We start from the raw sequence: 20,984 nt of genomic DNA on the forward strand, positions 1-20,984 counted from the left end.
GACTAAAGTCAATTCTGGGGTCTCTCCGGGATGAAGCTTAAGCTGCATTAGTTTCATAGTAGATCTGTCCTGGGGTGCCCTCCTGATATTTTGGAGCACACAACTCCCATCTGCCTCAACAAGGATGGCTGTGGTGGGAACTGAAACCCAGGGCCGGCCCACTCATGTGACAAGGGCAGGCAATCACCTTGGACTGCAGGATTCACATGGGCAGCAGATCCATCCTGCAAGGAGTGCATCGCCTGCTGCTGCCGTAGCAACAGCTGTGGTGCACTCCTTGGAGGCTGGATCAGCCCCCTCCTCAGCAGTTCCCCCGCTCCATGCAGCCTCTTGGTGAATAGCAGGCACTGCTGGTCTCCTCCCACCCCTAAGGATGAAAAGGTAGGGGGCTGCTTTCTGAGGTTTCCTGGGCTCTGGATCCTTCCAGCATGATTCAGAGAGGGCCCCTCCCCACCATTACATCTTTTGATTCAGCCATCATGAAAGGCTGATTCGATTCCACCACCTTCTTCCCGATGTAGATCTTCATTCGCTCCTTCTTCCCTGGTGGGGGGATACCATTTTGTGGCCCGCCTCAGGTGCCAAAATGTCTTGGGCAGGCCCTCCTGGAGTCCAGAGCATCTGGTAGACACCAAGTGGGTGGTGGTATATGAGCAGTATATTTCACAGTACTGTCTCTCCTCCAATATTTGAGCCTTCTAATTGACTTTTTCCTCTGACCCCTGAATTTATTCTTAGCTTCTATGTAAATGTCCTCAGAACTAAGGAGTCAAGACTTCTATAACCAAAGTTAAATAGTATTTCTCAGGTTTATGTTTTTACGGGGCCATTTATATTCTGATACTTAGTACAATAAAAGTTGAACTAAGCAGTTAGGCATTGAGATACAAGTACTATTGATCTTGTACACCAATGTCACAAATTCATCAATATTGCGTACATGAGGGATGATGCTATTTAATAAAAATACTGCTCAGCACTACATAATTACATTATAAAATTTTAAACACCCCTTGTTGGTATTGGAAATTCATTTTCCATATTATAAAATACTTTATCTCGTTACTCGTAAGCAGTATTTTTTTCATCAACCAGAGATGAGAAAAACCCCTTAACTTTTTTTGAGCAAGATGCATGCCCACAAGTATCATCTTGAAAATGATGTCTCATTTGTACCTCACCTTCTTCTACATTCGAGACAACTTTTACATAGTGCATAAATATGTGAACATATATTTAGAGAACCCTCCAAGTTTCTCCTCCAATTGGATGGGGGGTTCCAATCCTTCCACCCCAAATCTGAAATGTCTCTCTCCCTCTCCTCTCCATCCATCAGCCCAGAAGAAGTGATCCTGGGCACAATGCATTCTGGGAACAGTAGTTCTTTCAGCACTCTCTGCAGTTAAAACTTGAGTTGCCATATTTCAAAAGCTAAACGCCAGGACACCCAGAAAGTTGTTGAGCTTTTCTTAGGAAGACATCAACATTGTTGAGCTTTTTATTAGAACCCATGACAAAGCGCCACCTTTCAGAATCCCCACCCCACCCGCCCCTGACCTCAATTCTGCCTTTCAAATCCTGGTAATGTCTGGGGAAATCCTAATTAAGAGTCTTCCTTTGGTTGGAGGATCCATTGATCTTCCAGATGTTGTTGGACTCCACCTCCCATCAGCCTCACCAAGCATTGTCAGTGCTCGAGGCTGATGGGAGTTGTAGTCCGAGCCACCCAGAAGGTGCCAAAGCTGGTGAAGGCTACTTGTTCTCTTGCTACTCAATAATCATTTGAGGGTCAGCGCATGCAGCTGAAGCTGACCAGATTGCTGACAAGGAGCGAATTGCATGGCAACATCTAATTGAAATGAATTCCCCCCGCATTACCATTCCCTCTGAATGTATCCTTTAAAAGATGCTGTGTGCAGTGTAGCAAACAGGAATGCCATACGGTGTGCCTGATAAAATCTGGCAGCATTACAATAATCAGAATGTCGAGCAGCAAAAGCTAGAGAAACCGGCTTGAAAAAGTGAGCTAAATGCACTGGCAAATTAATTAATGTTAACAATCCATCTTCTCTCTTCTTGCCCCTGGAATTTCCCGGTGTGCTTAGAATTTTTCAGAGAAGAGAATGTGCTTGAACAGCTGATGCCAAGATGTTAAACTGATTCCCAAGTGAATACCCTCGCCTCTTCGGATTGCTGTGTTTGTCACTGTCTCCTGCATGAAGGGAACATGTTAAGTTCCTTATATAGGCCTGCTTCCTACTTTATCAACCCCCCCCCCAGTTTGAGTTGGTTTGAGTCCCATCTGGAATGAGAAGGTTTTTCAATTCAAAGAATGTAACTCGGTGGTAGAGTATCTGCTTTGCATGAACGAAAGATTCAGGTTCAGTTCCTGGTATCACCTGGTGAGGTTGGAGAGGTCCTTTCTCTAACATCCTGGAAATCCTCAGTGAAACAGGATGGATAACACTGAACTAGACAGACCAGCTATCCGCCTTGGAATAAGGATCAGAAGGCAGCATCACAAGAACAGGCCTTTTCTGCGGTTGTTCCCCATTTGTTGAATGTTCTCCCCAGAATGCCTTAGTTACATATTGTTAGGTGCCAGGCAAAATCATTCCTCTTCTTTCAGGCCTTCGGTTGATTAAACAATCTATGACCTTTTAAAATGCTGCAGGGCTGGGCAGGGGCGTTCCTAGCCCCTTGGCTGCCCGGGGCGGGAAGCCAAGAGGCACCCCTGGGGGCGGGGGCATCGCGGGGCACGCGTGCGTCATGACGTCATGACGCACGAACACGCTGCGACGGGGGATGCCGGGCAGGGGCTTCGGGACTATCTGCAGCTCTCAGAGGCTCCCGAAGTGGCGGCCCGGTATCCCCGGGGGCGGGGCATTGCGGCGTGTGTGTCACGGCGCATGCACACGCGGCGGCGACCCGCCCCCGGGGGATGCCGGGCGGGGGCTTTGGGAGCCTCTGCGGGCTGCAGAGAGTCCCGAAGCCGCTGCTGTAGCACAAAGGGGTGCCAGGCTGCAGCTTCGGGACTCTCTGCAGCCCGCAGGGACTCCCGAAGCCGCCGCCCGGGCCCCCTCGGGGGAGCGCAAGTGGGGCAGGAAGAGGGGCGGGTCAGCCCCTCTTCGCTGGCCCACCCCTCTCCTTGCCCCGGCTCCGCAAGCCAGCCAGCAGCGCGAAAAGACATACATGTTTGTATAACAGGATTGGGGGAGTGTAGGGGGGGGGGTTTGGTTGTTGTTTTTTTTTAAAGTAAGAAATCTGCATTTCTAAACTGGCACACAGTGTGAGGTTGTTAAATATCTTTCTGAAGTGTTTGTAAACTCTGATTCAAGAAAGCTCAAGAGGATAAAGATAAATTAAGAACCAAGGAGTGAGGGGTTTGGTTGAACAGGAATCAGTTGCTATCTGAAGCAATTTGCTGAATGTGATTGTGTGCTTTAACGACAACTCTGTGTAACTGGTGGCCCACCAAGCCAACCACCTCTTGGAGGTCCTTTCCCAATTCTACATATCCAGTATACCAAGAGCACTGTAAACCAGCCTTACTTGAACTGCAAAAACAGGGACATTGTCAAGTGTCTAGCAGCTCATGTCATTTATTTTTCAGGACATTTTTAGGCTTGGTGGGCCACAACTTGTGAAGACTGGCCTGAGGTCACTTGCTGCCTTCTGGGTTCTGCTGTCTGCTCAGTGCAACAGCAGTACATATGATTTTTAATTTTCTGAAGGTTTTAAACAGCTGACTTCACCTGTTGTTGTTGTTGTTGTTGTTGTTGTTGTTGTTGTTGTTTTGCCCATAATTTTATTGCTTTCTTCTTTCTGGAAACTTGTTTGCTTTGTTTTCACGATCAGGCAAGATAGAATTTTACAAAATAAATGAACAATAAATAACTGCAGGGTGCTCACTTACCGATCCCTCCTTTGCTGAAGCAGCCGGAAGGGAGGGTACTATGTCAACCATGATAAGTGGTCATGCAGATGTTGCAGCTGTGCATTGATGGTATGCTGGAGCCCCTCCTGAAATCTCCAGCTTGTATTAATCTTTACACCTTGACCCCAAGGTATGATAAGAGATGTCTATGCATTGCACAGGCATAGGCAAATTCCGGCCCTCCAAGTGTTTGGGACTACAATTCCCATCAAAGCTAGCTAACAGGACCAGTGGTCAGGGTTGATGGGAATTGTAGTCCCAAATATCTGGAGGGTCGGAGTTTGCCTATGCCTGCATTTGCCGCTCCTATCTGCCATCCCGGGCCACTCTTGTGAAGCCAAATTGTTTTCACTTCTAGCCGACCAGAACAGCTCGATAACAGAGAAGGTTGCCAGATTTATCGAGAGAGCAATGAGCTTGAGAGCTGCTATCTGAACGACAACAGTGTAGTCATCCGGATTCCCAGCATAGAATTTTATTATTATCATTATTATTAATATTTTACTATTTATGCTAAGTTCCAAGGAGCTATTACCTTGAGTTTTAATAGGTTATAAGGTTTTATTGGTAACCATATTTGTTGTATTTTTGTTGGTGTTTGTCTTTTAGATGTTATGGCCAGTCGGCCACGCAAATAAAGTTTGATACTGATACTGCCTGCATTTGCAGATGTATGCATGTAGGTGCGATGTGGAATTGGAAAATTTGCACATTCAGGGTTCCCAATCATAAGGGACACCTACCATGTACATCTGTAGATACGTAATACCATAATACATGGGTGGGCACTGTGGTCTAAACCACTGAGCCTCTTGGGCTTGCTGGTCGGAAGATTGACAGTTCAAATCCCCATGACAGGGTGAGCTCCCATGGCTCTGTCCCAGCTCCTGCCAACCTAGCAGTTTGAAAGCACACCAGTGCAAGTAGATAAATGGGTACCACTGTAGCGGGAAGGTAAGTGGCATTTCCGTGCACTCTGGTTTCCGTCATGGTGTTCCGTTGCGCCAGAAGCAGTTTAGTTATGTTGACCACATGACCCGGAAAGCTGTCTGTGGACAAGCAAGATTTGCCTTGAGAGAGTCTTTGAACCTCTTTTGTTGACCACCAACATTACACTTTCCATTTTTAAGTTCGGAATAGAGTAGTTGCTTTGGAGGATGATAATCAGACATCCGCACAACATGACCAGTCCAACAAAGCTGATATTGAAGAATCATTGCTTTGACACTGGTGATCTTTGCTTCTTCCAGTACACTGGCATTAGTTCGCCTGTCTTCCCACCAGAAGTAAGGCAGCAGGCAACCTCAACTGAGGTTCGCGCTAATGGTTTTATCTTCCACTGTTCCTAAGGCTCTTGAGCTTTCCAGTCACAACATCCTACATCACATCTTAGGCTTGCAAGGCTAAATAAGTATGATAAATCAATGTGAACCCTGTTGAAATGATCAACAATAGCATGCACATTTTTTAAAAAAATACATTCATTTAAATTGTAGCATTGCTGACCGAATCTCTATGCATACTGGTGGTTAATGTGCTTAGGAAAATACCACCTACATTTGCTGTAGTTTTGATAAACTTAATACAGCTGTACGTGCGACTCCCAAAACTAACCTTGAATCTAATTTTATGTGTTTCAGAGGCACAACTTCACCTGTCTTGGGCAAGACAAATGTGCAGAATCTAATGTCAGTTCCGTGCAAATGCAAGGCGATTCTGATTATTTCATCAACCATCTGGGGGTCCCGGCTCTGCAATTTTCATACCAAGATTCAACAGCATTAGAGGTAATTGCTAATGAAATCACCTGATAGGACAGGCTAATCAGAAAGCCAAATCTGGCTTCCCTCAGCAAATTCTGCCCCTATCAAGTAGATGGCTTGTCAGAAGCTTCTGGCTCATCTGTTTGCTCTCTTGAAAGGTATGGATGTTCCTGCAGAGTATTTGGTCTCATCAGCTCCCTCGAAGTGCGTGTCATGTTCCATTGGAAAGGGAAATGTGCGCTGTCTCTTGCATTTTCACGCAGGCAATCATAACAAGGAAATTGCTGCAGCAGGATTAACATCGGAACATAATTGTAATATTCACAGCAACATGGGATGTGCAAAGTGGTTTTTTTTTTTTTTGCTGTTTTACGCTGAAGGATGGGCTTGTGTGCTGTCCCTGATATTAAGCGCAAGGGGATTATATGTGTACAAAGCATTCCTTGCCTAGGAAATAAGGGGACAGGGGAGGAATATATGAGTGGGGAGAAGAAAAATGATACCAGTATTTCTAGGGAGCTTTCCCCCCCCCCTGCCTGTGTTAAATGTGTTAAAGGGTTATTATCACCACCCCCATCATCATAATTTATTGCCACGATGATTTCTTTTACCTCCCTTCCAAGTTTTACGGGCAAACGGTTGAAGCACCAGGAGTTCCGAGATACCATCTTATGCACTTTAAAGAGAATGTTAATAGCAATGTTGGTGTGTGTTTGTGTATGTCTGTGTGATTTTGGATCAGGACCATAGCACTGGGAGGGAGTTAACCCCTTCTGCAACTCCAGAAACACATTCTTTTTTTACAGTCTGAAGCACGGGTCAGCAAGCATACCGTGCCTCAGACTGGTGTCTCCAGCGCTGATCGCGCGGCGGGCCGGAGGGCAGGGGAGTGCGCGCCCATATGCATGCACACACTATTTCCGGTGCACTTCCGGGTCGGAGGAGCACTGGAAATAGCTTGTGCGCATGTGCACGGGCCTCCTCTGACCCGGAAGTGCACCGGAAATAACGCTTGCGCACAAACTATTTCCGGTGCTCCTCCGACCTGGAAGTGGGCAGCCGTGCAGCTCAGTGCCAGTAAAAGCGGGCGGTGGCAGTGCTGCGGGCTGGATAAACAAGATCCTCAGGCCTTATCCAGCCCGCGGACCTTAGTTTGGGGACCCCTGGTCTGAAGTGTCCCCTTCTTCAACCATTTGCCTTGCAGGGGAAACCACATAGGTACAATTCAGGTTAGTCCTCCCTGCTCCAGTCCCAATCTGAATAATCCGAATTCACCTCTCTGTCCTCTGTGCACCCCACTCCCATTTGCCCTTAGATGCTATTAGCATTTTCTTTTAAAGGCAAGTGAGTGCTGATCCCAGGGCTCCCAAACTAGTCTGGCCCAAACTGGAACCAAACTGAGTTTGGAGGATTATTGTTTCTTGTCTTAAAAAAAGAAGGAAAGAAAAGATATCAGAGCAAATGGCACTGATATAATTTATTGTTATAAATGATGGGTTCTGTTGGATGCAGAGCATTTGGAGGGAAATGAAGTAGGCAGTCCCTATTTAGGGTTTTTAATGTTTGCAAGATAGTACAATTTCTAAGTGAAATCTGAAGATGTTTCACATTTACAAACGACAGCAAGGGTAACTTTGTCTTGGCTCCGAGTTTACAACAATGCTCCCAGCACAACAGGCATCCTGTGTATGTTCTAGAGAGCCAGCGTGGTGTAGTGGTTAAGAGCGTTAGACTCATAATCTGGTGAACCGGGTTCGCTTCCCTGCTCCTCCCCATGCAGCTGCTGGGTGACCTTGGGCTAGTCACACTTCTCTCAGCCTCACTCACCTCACAGAGTGTTTGTTGTGGGGGAGGAAGGGAAAGGAGATTGTGAACCCTTTTGAGATTCCTTCAGTGGAGTGAAAGGTGGGATATCGTCCAAACTCCTCTCCTCCTCCTCCGCCTCCTCCTCCTCCTCCTCCTCCTCCTCCTTCCTACATTTCCAATACAGTACATTTCCAAGCACAATACAGTACGTTTCCAAGCACAATTCAAAGTGCTGGTGCTGACTTTTAAAGCCCTAAACAGCCTCGGTCCAGTATACCTGAAGGAGTGTCTCCACCCCCATTGTTCAGCCTGGACACTGAGGTCCATCTCCAAGGGTCTTGTGGCAATTACCTCACTGCCAGAAGCCAAGTTACAGGAAACCAGGCAGAGGGCCTTCTTGGTAGTGGCACCCGCCCCGTGGAACGCCCTCCCAACAGATGCCAAAGAGAAAAACAACTACCAGACCTTTAGAAGACATCTGAAGGCAGCCCTGTTTAGGGAAGCTTTTAATGTTTAATAGATTATTGCATTTTAATATTCTGTTGGAAGCCGCCCAGAGTGGCTGGGGAAACCCAGCCAGATGGGCGGGGTATAAATAAATAAATTATTATTATTATTATTATTATTATTATTATTATTATTATTATTATTATTATTGTTGCACCAGAACTTGCAGACATTCGATGAACCTGAATGTTGGGAGATTCAGGGCAGATAAAAGAAAGCACTTATTTACACAGTGCATAGTTGAAAGATGTTATTCCCTCCCACATGAGGCAGTGATGGCCATCAACTTGCATGACTGTGAAAGAAAATTGGACAAATTCATGGAGGCTATGCTCTGACTCCGTAGTCAAAGGCAGCAATGCATCTGAAGGCCAGTTGCTGGAAATGACAGAAGGGGGGAGAATTCCTCTTGTGCTCAAATCTTGCTTGTGGGTTTTCCCACAGGCATCTAGTTGGCCACTGTGAGAACACAGCCATTCACCTGATCCATCAAACGCATCTTATGTCCTTATGCGCACGTGAAAGCAGCATACTTGGGAAAAGATGGATCTGCAGCTGTGGTTAACATACCCAATATTTCAAATGTGTTTTCTGCCATTGTCCTTTTGGAGAAGTTGCATTGTATTATTTCTTCCATGCACATTCCATTAACCGCCTAAATGGAAAGCTCAAATCGAGTAGCGGGAGCTTGGAACCCGTTGTGCGTTGGCATCTGCACCACTAATTTGCCCATAATTAAATTTCCGCCAACGCAGAGCAATCTCTGGGTTTGCCAAATGGTGGAGTCATTTATTCCATCCTGCCCAACGCCCCCCCTCCTTCCACTCCGCACAGACACATTTTATAAGAAATGGTTGCGTTAATTGAAACGTCTGTAGATGGTATGTATCCTTTCTTCTTAGCAAGGAGGCTTTTCAATTTGTAAAACACTGTTGCACCTTATTAGGAAAATCATCCTGTTTCAGATTAAGTATAAGGCAGAGGTTGTCGTAAAAGAAATGGAAAAGCAGATGTTCTCTGATTAAGAGTGCAATGTTTATGACAGGCTTGTGGTCCAATGCTCATTTCTTTTGTCACTTAACAGCTGTTCTATGTAACTTCCGTTCCAGAACTGTGTATTCACAAATCCATATAAGAATCTATGGGCTCCGATGACATCAAAGCATGCACAGAAGCCATTTTTCTTTCAGTCATCTATGTGTGTGTGTGTGTGTGTGTGTGTGTGTGTGAGAGAGAGAGAGAGAGAGAGAGAGAGAGAGAGAGAGACTTAACCTTTCTGAAGTACAGGTACAAGAACTCAGGGCAGTAAACAAACTTAAAAACAAAAACAATGCAACATTATTTCATACAATTGCAATTGATTAAAAGAGAAACTCTGCCATTTTGAATTAACTTTTTTTTTGGGGGGGACAGGGCCGAATTTATGAGGATTTGATGAGGCCCTAAGCTGCTGAAGATAACGGGGCCCTTTATACATCCAGTTGTCCTTTGTCAACAACAATTTGTTGCTGTTTTTTGTGTTGAATATATGCTATATGGTAATTTCTGGATCTAATAGGTATCTAAAGCCATTTGCACATTACAAAATATGTATTTTATCAAAGTAATTGTTGAACTGAAATACAATTAAGAAGAGGTATATTAATAGTGAAATAATTATTAAGATCTAACTTAAAACGATTGGGGGGCCCATTACTTACATTATAGGAGCATACACAACACAAAACACTGTTGCTGTATGTAGGTTTTATTTTATTTGTTTTTTATCTTATATTTTAGAAATGTACATCCAGGTTTCTTTTTCTTTCTTTAATTCTTTTGGGGGCCCCTAAGAGAGTGGGGCCCTAAGCTATAGCTTGTTTAGCTTGTATGTAAATCCGGCACTGGGGGGGGGGGGAACCTCTGCTAAAATAAAGCGGCTTCTCACACGCCCAGAAATCTCCCTTGGGAGATTTCTGGAGTGGGCAAAGTTACCACCTGAGGTGAGACATTTGGCAATGAGAGGCAGGCTCTCATGGCGGTGTCACCGAGGAATGAAGAAGATATTTGGTTCTGTTTACACTTCAGTGCAAATCTACCTAATTCATGCTTCCTTTAACAATTTATGGACAGTAATGCAGCTATCCCTTGAAATGTGTGCCTCTCCAAATGTTGCAATGCATTTCTCCATCCAAACATTGTGTACAAAAAAATGGATATATCAGGGAAAGCATTCATAAAATGAGTGACAACGACATACAAAAGCATATTGCAAATACAAGAATGAGGGGAAACTGATTGCAAAAATGTGCCTACTGATAAACGTGTGCTGAAATCCTGTTTTGTTGCTGTTTCAGTGTAACAAAAAGGGAAAAAAGACCCTCAGAGCATATTGCAAGAAGAATAAAACAATTAAAAAGTTTTTTTTAAAAAAACTACTTAAAACATACAGAATTAATTAAGATTAATGATAAACTAAAAAGCAGATTAAAACACATGTCAGCATTCTATGTGTCTGGCCAGGTATGCCTAAACAAAAATGCTTAAAGCAGGTACTGTAGGCAGTAAAGCAAAGGTGCCTGCCTGATGTCAATGGGCAGGGAGTTCCAAAGTTCAGGTAAGGTAAAGGTAAAGGACGCCTGGACGGTTAAGGTAAAGGTAAAGAACTTCTGGCACGACTGAACACCGTGACGGAAACCAGAATGCACGGAAATGCCATTTACCTTCCCGCTGCAGTGGTGCCTATTTATCTACTTGCACATGTGTGCTTTCAAACTGCTAGGTTGGCAGAAGATGGAGCAGAGCAACGGAAGCTCACCCCAACACAGGGATTCGAACCGCCAAGCCCAAGCCCAAGAGGCTCAGTGGTTTAGACCACAGTGCTGCCCCACTAAACAAGTGATTTTTTAATTTTATTTTACAAGTGCAGAATGAATATTGTGTGGAAAATGCAACAGGGCCAGTTCTGCAGATCAGAGTGGTTGAGTGTACCTAAACAGTACACAAACATATAATCAAAGACACCCATTCCAAATGATTTCTCAGATAAAATGTCTCCATCAGCAATATGTTCTGAACCTGTGCATTTAAGACTATGTGGTCAGACCTCCTTGAAATATTACACTCTGTCATGAATAGCCAGAGGCAGGTGTGATAGCTGGGTAGGGAAGCATGGCCAAACCTTCCCTCCCACCATAGTGGAGGAATCAGAAAGGGTATTGTTCAGTCTGAATGGGAGACCCGCCGCTGATCATAAATTGTAAGGCAGGCGGGCCAAACCTCATCTCCCTTTAAGTAGTTAAACCATTGTTGCAACCGATGACAAAATGGGATCATTTTATCTGGTCCCCAATTAAGTCTTTAAAAGGGCTAATCTTAAAGAGAATATTATTGGCATAATTGTCCCCAAAGACCCGGTATAGATCTTTTTGGAAAAGACTGATGATTATCCATTGCTTTTATTGCATAAAAAATTGACCTTGACTCATCACTGCAAAAATGAATTAAGGCAAGGCGTCAAATTTAAGTTGCCAAGGAGAATATAGTGCTTCTGTTGATTTTCTTAGGGGGTGTGTGTGTGCTCTGAGCTTCATTTAACGGCCTTTTCCTCATGACCTCCTACATAAAACCTCCCTCAAAGCTGCCATTTATATCTATTGATTATATGCCCCCCAATTAATTATGAATGAGAACACCTCTACTAATCTTTGGTTTGTAATTATATTTTTAATTCCTTTGTAGTTAATCTTTTATATATGTTTGACTATTCTTACTTTATGCATAACAATTAAAATTAAGAGCCAGATCATTGGCTCTCGGTGCAGTTACATCTCCCCTGTGCCAAGTTTATAAGCGGCTTCCACACTACAAGAAGTCATCCCAGTCTGTCCGAGTAGGGTGTCAAGCCCCGTGTAAGGTAAAAGGTAAAGGACCCCTGGAGGATTAAGTCCAGTCAAAGGTGACTATGGGGTTGCGGTGCTTGTCTTGCTTTCAGGCCAAGGGAGCCGGCAGTTGTCTGGGTCTTGTGGCCAACATGACTGAACCACTTCTGGCGCAACGGAATACTGTGACGGAAGTCAGAGCACATGGAAATGCCATTTACCTTCCCGCTGCAGCGGTACCTATTTATCTACTTGCACTGGCGTGCTTTTGAACTGCTAGGTTGGCAGGAGCTGGGACAAGAGCAATGGGAGCTCACTCCGTCGTGGGGATTTGAACCACCAACCTTCCGATCGGCAAGCCCAAGAGGTTTAGACCACAGTGCCACCTGTGTCCAAGCACCATGTGGCTCTTTCCTGTATCCATACAGGTCATCAAACACAGGTGCCCTTCTTCTCAAAGGAAAGGAACATGAAGCATAATAAATCTGGGGCAGTTGGGCTGATAGCATGCAGAGCCTGTACTGCACAATTGTAAATCTCTGTGCAAACAGAAGGAATTCATGGGATGCCACCCGTTTTTCCTCTCTCATTACTTTCCTTAACAATACTGGTCCCTGAACCTGAAAAAATAAGTAAAGGAGAGAAAGTGTCACATTAAGCAGAACATGTAGTTTGGCACTGTGTCCTGTGTTTTTGCTGGGTGGCCGCTCCTTATCAGCATTTGACACCTGACACGATGGAGCCTTGGAGCGCTAGGCCTGGTGCTCAGACGCTGCTGCCCCAGTCTCCCACCTCCGTTCAGCTGCTGCATTTAACCTGAACTGTGCAGAATCTGGAGGCGGGAGAAAGCTAAATGCTTAACAAAATGCCTGTGTAGGCAGGCGGATGGATTTTTTCTTAAGAGCGAACTTGCTAGTGGCCATTAGATTCTGATTAGCTTTATTATTAAGTATATTATAGGTCATGTGGACAGTTAATCTTGGATAATCTCCACACAGTTTTCAATTATTAATTAACATTTCTCCCTGAAAATGGCTTGGTGGCTCAGAGCTTATGCTATATGCTGTCACGCACTGTCACAAATTATCCCCAGTAAAGATTTGAGGAGGCTAAATGGCTTTTCTTGAGACTATGAGGCCTATCCTTAATGTCTTTCTAATACTCATGCACCGGTGTAGTTTCATACCTTGGGGAGGTGGGGGAGGGAGTATAGAACTTAGGCAGTCCAAAAAACAAACTTCCTTCCTCCACATCTGTCAGGGATTGCCCGGCTCCTGGTGAGGAGAAGGCGAGGGGGGATCCTACTCGGGAGGAGAGCCGGGGCAAAGGTATTCCTTGTGAGGAGTGAGAGGAGAGAGATCCTCCTCTCAGGGAGGAGGGGGACAGGGGGACTACTCGAGAGGAAGGGCTGGTTGGAGGTCCTGCTCAGGAGGAAAGCAGGGAAAGAAGTCCTCATCGGGAGGAGGACTGGGAGAGCAGCTCTTCGCGAGAGGAGGGCTCTCTACGTTACAGGGAATCCCAGCCGCTTCTGTCGATGGACTCCTCCTCTAGCCTTTCGCCTGAGCTCTCTCCAAGGGAGGGGGAGCTACAGAGGCTGGAAGACTTTGGGCAAAGACCCAGCACCGCTAGCCAGAGAGGAGTTGAGGGAGAACTGCCGCTTCCAGCGCCAGCACAGCATCGGGGGGATCAGGAGGCACCGCAAATGTCGTTTTAGGGTGCCAAGACTTCGGTGTTGGGCGGGAAACCGGAGAGGGGCACTTCTGGATTCTGCAAGTGACTGAGCGGTCATGTTTTGAACTAGCTCTACACTGCAAATAGTAATGCACAATAAATAGTCTTAGCTACTGAAGGCTCTGTCGTTACTCATGAGCAACACTTGGGAAGATCCTGACAACATCCATTTTTTTCCTGTTTGACTCAGTGCAAAAATATTATACCGCTAACACAGTGTGTGTGTGTGTGTGTTTGTGTGTGTGTGTGTGTGTGTGTGTGTGTAGCATTCATATGTATTATAAATGCATGGATTGTAAGTTTGGCAGTGTGTCTGGATGTCCTAGGCTGCTCCGATGACAAGACTCCCCTCTTGGCCTCATGGTCCAAAGGAAAGCAGAACAATATGTTTGGTTCCTTCTTGGCTGCCCGAGTTGCCGGAAGGAGATGTAAAACCACCTTAGGGACTCCACTCTGAATTTGTGTAGGGTTTACACAAACCTTAGCCTTTTCTTATCCTGCAAGGAAGCAGAGGTTTAGGACTTTCCTTCATCTACAGAAACCACCTTCCCAGGTTCCCAGGCTTTAACCCCCCCCCCTCTCCCTCTCTCTTTCTCTCCAGAGTATCCTTTTCCTTCCTTCCTTCCTTCCTTCCTTCCTGTCATGCCTAAACTTTACACCATCCTCATTGCCATGGCGACTGAGTTTACAGAGCCACCAGTAAACAGATTTGTGCATATGAGTTTATTACAAAAATAAAAAGCTGTATATATGTGTTCTCTTAACACTTGGCTCCTCTGACTTGCAGAAGAAGGGGGTGGGGAGAGCAAAGTACTGCATAAGTTGTATTTTTTAAGCTGAGACATTTAGTCCAGAACAGGGGTAGGCAACCTAAGGCCCAGGGGCCGGATGCGGCCCAATCACCTTCTCAATCCGGACCACGGACGGTCAGGGAACCAGTGTGCTTTTACATGTGTAGAATGTGTCCTTCTATTTAAAATGCATCTCTGGGTTATTTGTGTGGCATAGGAATTCGTTCATTATTATTTTATTTTTTTCAAAATATAGTCTGGCCCACCACATGGTTTGAGGGACAGTGGATCGGCCCACAGATGAAAAAAGGTTGCTCACTCCTGGTCCAGAGCTTGAGTCTTTCTCTTTTGCTTGCGCATTGATTCAAACTATTGCTAAAAGAGATTAACAAAATGTTGAGAATGTAGTTCAAGACAAAGAATGGAATTAAACACCGTAACTTACAGATGTTCCATCTTTTATAAGCCTCTATCATCTATATCTCTTTTGCCTCTGAGTTATCTTAACAACAGCAACCCAAATACTTTAGCCTTTATTCATATAGAAAATGACCCAAACTCACTCCTAAACCTGAGAGTTTTATACTGTAATAATAATATAATAATTTATTATTTATACCCCGCCCATCTGGCTGTGTTTCCCCATCCACTCTGCGCCGCTCCCAACAGAATATTGAAAATACAATAAAAGACCAAACATTTAAAAAAATTCCCTAAACAGGGCTGCCTTCAGATGTCTTCTAAAAGTAAGAGTTGTTTTTCTCTTTGACATCTGGTGGGAGGGCGTTCCACAGGGCGGGTGCCACTACCGAGAAGGCCCTCTGCCTGGTTCCCTGTAACTTGGCTTCTGGCAGTGAGGGAACCGCCACAAGACCCTTGGAGCTGGACCTCAGTGTCCGGGCTGAACAATGGGGGTGGAGACACTCCTTCAGGTATACTGGACCGAGGCCGTTTAGGGCTTTAAAGATCAGCAGCAACACTTTGAATTGTGCTCGGAAATTTTTTTTTTTTTTGTTTAATTAATGGGCCATGGTCCCAAGTGGAAGTCCTGGCTCTAACCTTTACAGCCCTAAACAGTCTGGATTCAGGAAAGACACTCGTGCCCTCAAGAAGTTCTTTCTTCATTTGGTTTGGGTCCTGCTCTCCAGAGAAGCAGCAAACACATTCGCTCCATCATCCATGTGACAGCACTTTAAAACATTCCAGTAACACTTGAAATTGTGCAGGCAATGCATGGTTAAATCTCAGAGACAGAATAAAGGTAAAGGTAAAGGGACCCCTGACCATTAGGTCCAGTCATGTCCGACTCTGGGGTTGCGGCGCTCATCTCGCTCTATAGGCCAAGGGAGCCGGCGTTTGTCCGCAGACAGCTTCCGGGTCATGTGGCCAGCATGACTAAGCCGCTTTCTGGCGAACCAGAGCAGCACACGGAAACGCTGCTTACCTTCCCGCCGGAGCGGTCCCTATTTATCTACTTGCACTTTGACATGCTTTCGAACTGCTAGGTGGGCAGGAGCTGGGACTGAACAACGGGAGCTCACTCCGTCGCAGGGATTCGAACCGCTGACCTTCTGATCGGCAAGCCCTAGACTCTGTAGGCATTACCAATAGTGAGCTGGAGGAGAGGGGAGTCTTCCTGTTGGTGCCTTCATAGCTCTTTCTGTACCAAAATTACTATTACATATGCAAAATGTGTGTGGGGTTTTTAAATGCAAATTGTCATGCCACATAATTTAACTTATCGTGATGTAGATTTCTTTGTCCCCCTTTCTCTTCCACATTAGCCCTGGGCGAAGTTTGATTGAGCCACAGAATAAAGCCTTCTGCAATGAGAGTGATTCCCCAATAGTTTCCGCATTTACTACAACAGCCTAGGATGGAGAGGATGATTGGCATTTATTAAAAGTGGAAAATGGAGCGCAGCCATCATCATCCTTTTCGCTTTTATGCTCTTCCATAATCTAGAGGCATATTCAGCTCTCAAAATAACCAATAGCCATTCCAAAACATTATCTGTTTTGTTGTTCAACCCTTTCATTCTGACCGTTTCTGATAGTGTTTAGCTCGTAACGTGATGTGCTTTTTTCTGCTGCGATAAGAAGGCAGGTAGATCAAGATTATGGCTGGTATTATTAGTTTGTTTCAGAAAATAATGTGTTGTACATTATTAAAAACCAACCTGGATCTCTCTCTCTCTCTCTCTCTCTCTCTCTCTCTCTCTCTCTCTCTCTCTCTCTCTCTCCTTATTTATTGATGGATGTAAATTTAGCATGAAGTATTTTATGCCAGCTGTCCAAATTCTGGCTATGTAAGACTTCCAGGACATTTATTTTTACCACCTAAGTCATAAAAGTTGTTTTCCATATCTTCAGTCAAACGCAAGTACAGGCCAAAAGAAGATGATGATGGGGGGGAAGCATAAAAATTTCCTTGTTGCGTTACTCCTAGCCTATGCAGAGATACAGTAATATCATGGTCCACAAAGCAAATTGGGTGGGTATGGGAGGGGGGTGGAGATGCAAAGAGGAGGTGTTCGGTTAAAATACACTGAAGAGTCTTGACAGTTGGAAATTGTATCGTCTTTGGAGGGAATGCATAATGATTTTTATTTCGTTTGAAATATGCAGAACTTTCTGAAGGTAACTTTCACCCTCTGTTATTACTTTCAAAGCTTCCTCGCTCTGGATAGATACAGGTAGATGATAGATAGATAGATAGATAGATAGATAGATAGATAGATAGATAGATAGATAGATAGATAGATAGATAGATACCGGTATACATACTGTAGATACACTCACAGTTATAATTGCTAAGTGAGAAATTGCTGACATTCTCACTGTTTCCCCACTGTTTACATTTGTAAAGTTTATTTTGCATTATCTTATTTTAACATTTAGATTCCTTGCTATCTGTACCATGTGATAATATAAGTTAAAAATCAAATCAAATAAAACCTACATACAGCAACAGTGTTTTGTGTTGTGTAGGCTCCTGTGATGCAAGTTATGGGTCCCACCTGCTAACCTGCTCCCTAATATATCACTGGTTTGCTCATTTCTATATACAGTTGTACCTTGGTTCTCAAACTTAATCCGTTCCGGAAGTCTGTTCCAAAATCAAAGCATTCCAAAACCAAGGCGTGCTTTGCCATAGAAAGCAATGCAAAACAGAATAGTCCATTCCAGACTTTTAAAAAACAACCCCTAAAACATTGTATTTCACTATTAATATATTTCTTCTTAATTGTATTTCAGTTCAACAATTACTCTGATTAAATACATATTTTGTTATGTGCAAATGGCTTTAGATACTTAATAGGTTCATAAATTACCATACAGCATATATTCAAAGGACAGCTGGACATATAAAGGGCCCCATTACCTTCCGTAACTTTGTTGTTGTTGTTCAGTCGTTCAGTCGTGTCCGACTCTTCGTGACCCCATGGACCGGAGCACGCCAGGCACCCCTATCCTCCACTGCCTCCCGCTGTTTGGCCAAACTCATGCCAGTCGCTTCGAGAACACTGTCCAACCATCTCATCCTCTGTCGTCCCCTTCTCCTTGTGCCCTCCATCTTTCCCAACATCAGGGTCTTTTCCAGGGAGTCTTCCCTTCTCATGAGGTGGCCAAAGTACTGGAGCCTCAACTTCAGGATCTGTCCTTCTAGTGAGCATTCAGGGCTGATTTCTTTAAGAATGGATAGGTTTGATCTTCTTGCAGTCCATGGGACTCTCAAGAGTCTCCTCCAGCACCATAATTCAAAAGGGCCTCATCAAACCTAGATCCGGCCCTGTGTTCACCCCATACTCTCCCCCTTCCCTCGTAATTAGTGTTTTGCACACTTGGGCTATACTAAATCATTTATTTATTCATACCCCCATTTTTTAGTTTTATTCCATTTTGGAGGTGGTTCCTTGTTGTCTGAAAAGAGAAGCCAGTGTGGTGTAGTGGTTAGAGCATTGGACCAGGACCTGGGAGGATTCATATCCCCACTCAACCACAAAGCTCACAGGGTGACCTTGGACCAGTCACTCTCTCTCAGCCTAGCCTACCTGGCAGGGTTGTTGTGAGCATAAAATGGGGAGGAAGAGAACTGTGTTCACCACCTTGAGGTGCTGGGAGGAAAGGTGGCATATAAACATATTAAAAGAATGAATGAATGAATGAATAGGATGTTTTACAGTGCTGATGTTTTAAAATAAAAAGGCTGCAGGTCAAATGTGAACACTAAATAAAGAAATAAACATGTTTATTCAAAGCATTTCAAAAGGCTGCCACAACAGCTTACTACTATCAGTGATTAGACCACCCCTGGACTCAAGCTTTTAACTTGAAAATACATGTCACAAAGGGAAGGAGGACTGGGGAAGAGGAAGAAGAAGAAAAACTCTAGAACTGTTCTTAATTACAAAGCTCTTGTAACAAGCAGCTGAGTTCAAGGAAAGTAGAAGAGAAATGTTGCTGGTACAGTCATAACTCGTGTTGCGTTACGTTCATGTTGCGTCTTTTTGGCTTGCGAACTCGGCAAACCTGGAAGGGTATACTTCCGGGTTTCTCCGTGTGTGTGTGCGCAGAAATGTTCTGCACGCTTTGCGCATGCACAGAAGCGCTCTATCGCGCTGCACGTGTGCACAGAAGCGGCACTCTAGTTACAGATTTTTCGGGGTGCGAATGGCACCCCAAAACGGATCGACTCCGTAACTAGAGGTACCACTGTATTTCATCCAAGCTCTTGAAGTCCTGCACTCCGATCTCTCTCCCTCTCCTATAGCCTGACAGAATGTCTGCTGTAGTTTGCAGCTGAAGGAGGAGCCAAAAGATGCTAGTCTTTCAACAGAGGAGACAGAGAGGCTGCACAGTCCCATCTCTCTCCATCTCCGAATGTGAAAGTAATATAAAAACAATCTCCAAATATCAATAAAACTTAATTTAGAAATACAGTACAACAGTTACACCTAGAGACTGACAAAACACGGCAAAGCAGAGAATGACTAATAACCGGCTGAATTAAAGTAGCAATCTGCTTTGCCCTCTGAACACCGACTGGATTAAAAATGTCTCTCAACAAAATTGGCGGGAGTTGAGGAGAGAGAGGTGACCTGTTGGGGGCCCCCAGGGAAGAAATTCAAGAGAGACAGAACAATTACTCAGATGGCTTCTTGCCCCATCACTCTTATCATGAAGGGACTTGGAGTAACATCTCCTCTGAGGACGTTTTTTTTTAAAAAAAGAATGTTTATTTGCAAATATAACAAAAAGAAAGAGTGGGGAAAAACACTGCCAGCTGACATTGGCATACAGCCTAGGCTGTAAAATGTTGTAATCTGCATTACAGAACCTGAGGTTTTTTAAAGGTGGTTCTCAAACCTTTTGGAGCCACTGCCTCCTTGGTTCTATGAACTCATCCCCAGTGCCTCCTACTTTATACATACATACATACATACATACATACATACATACATACATACATACATACATACTGCGCCTGGCTGGGTTTCCCCAGCCACTCTGGGCGGCTTCCAACAAAATATTAAAATACAGCAGAATACAGGGCTGCATTCAGATGTCTTCTAAAAGACTGGTAGTTGTTTTTCTCTTTGACATCTGGTGAGAGGGCTCTTAAAAAGCATTATTCAAATAGCAGTTTGCATGATGCAGTCTGTTGGCATCTGTCTGTCTTGGGAGACAATGGAGAGGTGGGTGAAGTCAAGCTGTTGCAAGGTTGTAGCACTTGCTGTGGCTGTATATACCGATACAGGAGAAACATGTTTTGTTGCAGATGGGGCAGATGAAGGCGTCCATTTGTCCCCCTGCAGATTCAGCATGGTGTTTCCCATGCAAGGAACATTTACGCACTTCCAGCTCTGGTATTGCCAAATCATTTAATGCTTCAGTTTTGCATAGTTGTTCCTGTTACCCTTATCAAAAATGACAAGTTCTCCATCCAAGGCAGGAAACCCATGCACAGAGGTCCAAGCAGCTGTTACAGAAGAAACACAGGCATGGCATCATGTTATCCATGTTGATCCATCATTGCAGTTCTACTATATGCCTAAAACATACAAAGACTGCTGAGTGTGATGACTATTATATTAGGTCTAGCGAGGCCCAGATTAACAGCAACAAGTCACCAGTGTGACTTTGTGGCAGGGTTGGTTTTTAGTTCCCTGTCAAGAGCAGGCCCGTGCTCACCAAGTGACAACCCAAGCTCAGTGTAGGCTACCCTCCAACATTTTTCTGATGAAAATAGGGGTGTCCTGCTGAAAAGCAGGACATTCTGGGAATAGAAACTGGGCCAGCTATTGTAAATCTGGGACTGTACCCTGGAAATAGGGACACTTGGAGGTTCCGAGGTTCAACTTGGCAAGTCTCAGCCAGGCAGGTATGGGTTGTATGGAGACGTTCTTTGTTTTCGATCCTCAAAAGTGCTTTGGCTTTTGAACTGGCCTATACAGACGATGAAAGATACTAATAATAGAAGGATGTCTGCTACCCCCAAGAGCAAAGGCAAAGGAATAAACAAAAGCTCTACTTACATTCATCACCTGGGGCTTGTTCAGAGTTGATTCAGAGCAGGGAGCTAAATG

General features: G+C 44.6%; 1 protein-coding gene across 1 annotated transcript in view; it reads left to right on the forward strand.

Moving 5' to 3' along the window:
- NAALADL2 (N-acetylated alpha-linked acidic dipeptidase like 2) overlaps positions 1-20,984 on the forward strand; it is a 506,548-nt gene that overhangs the window by 363,692 nt on the left and 121,872 nt on the right. Inside the window, 1 exon segment of the mRNA XM_033150674.1 lies at positions 5,578-5,724. Within this exon segment, the coding sequence (XP_033006565.1) occupies positions 5,578-5,724 (147 nt within the window).

Source organism: Lacerta agilis, chromosome 5, assembly GCF_009819535.1.
Source record: "Lacerta agilis isolate rLacAgi1 chromosome 5, rLacAgi1.pri, whole genome shotgun sequence".
NCBI classification, from domain to species: Eukaryota; Metazoa; Chordata; class Lepidosauria; order Squamata; family Lacertidae; genus Lacerta; species Lacerta agilis.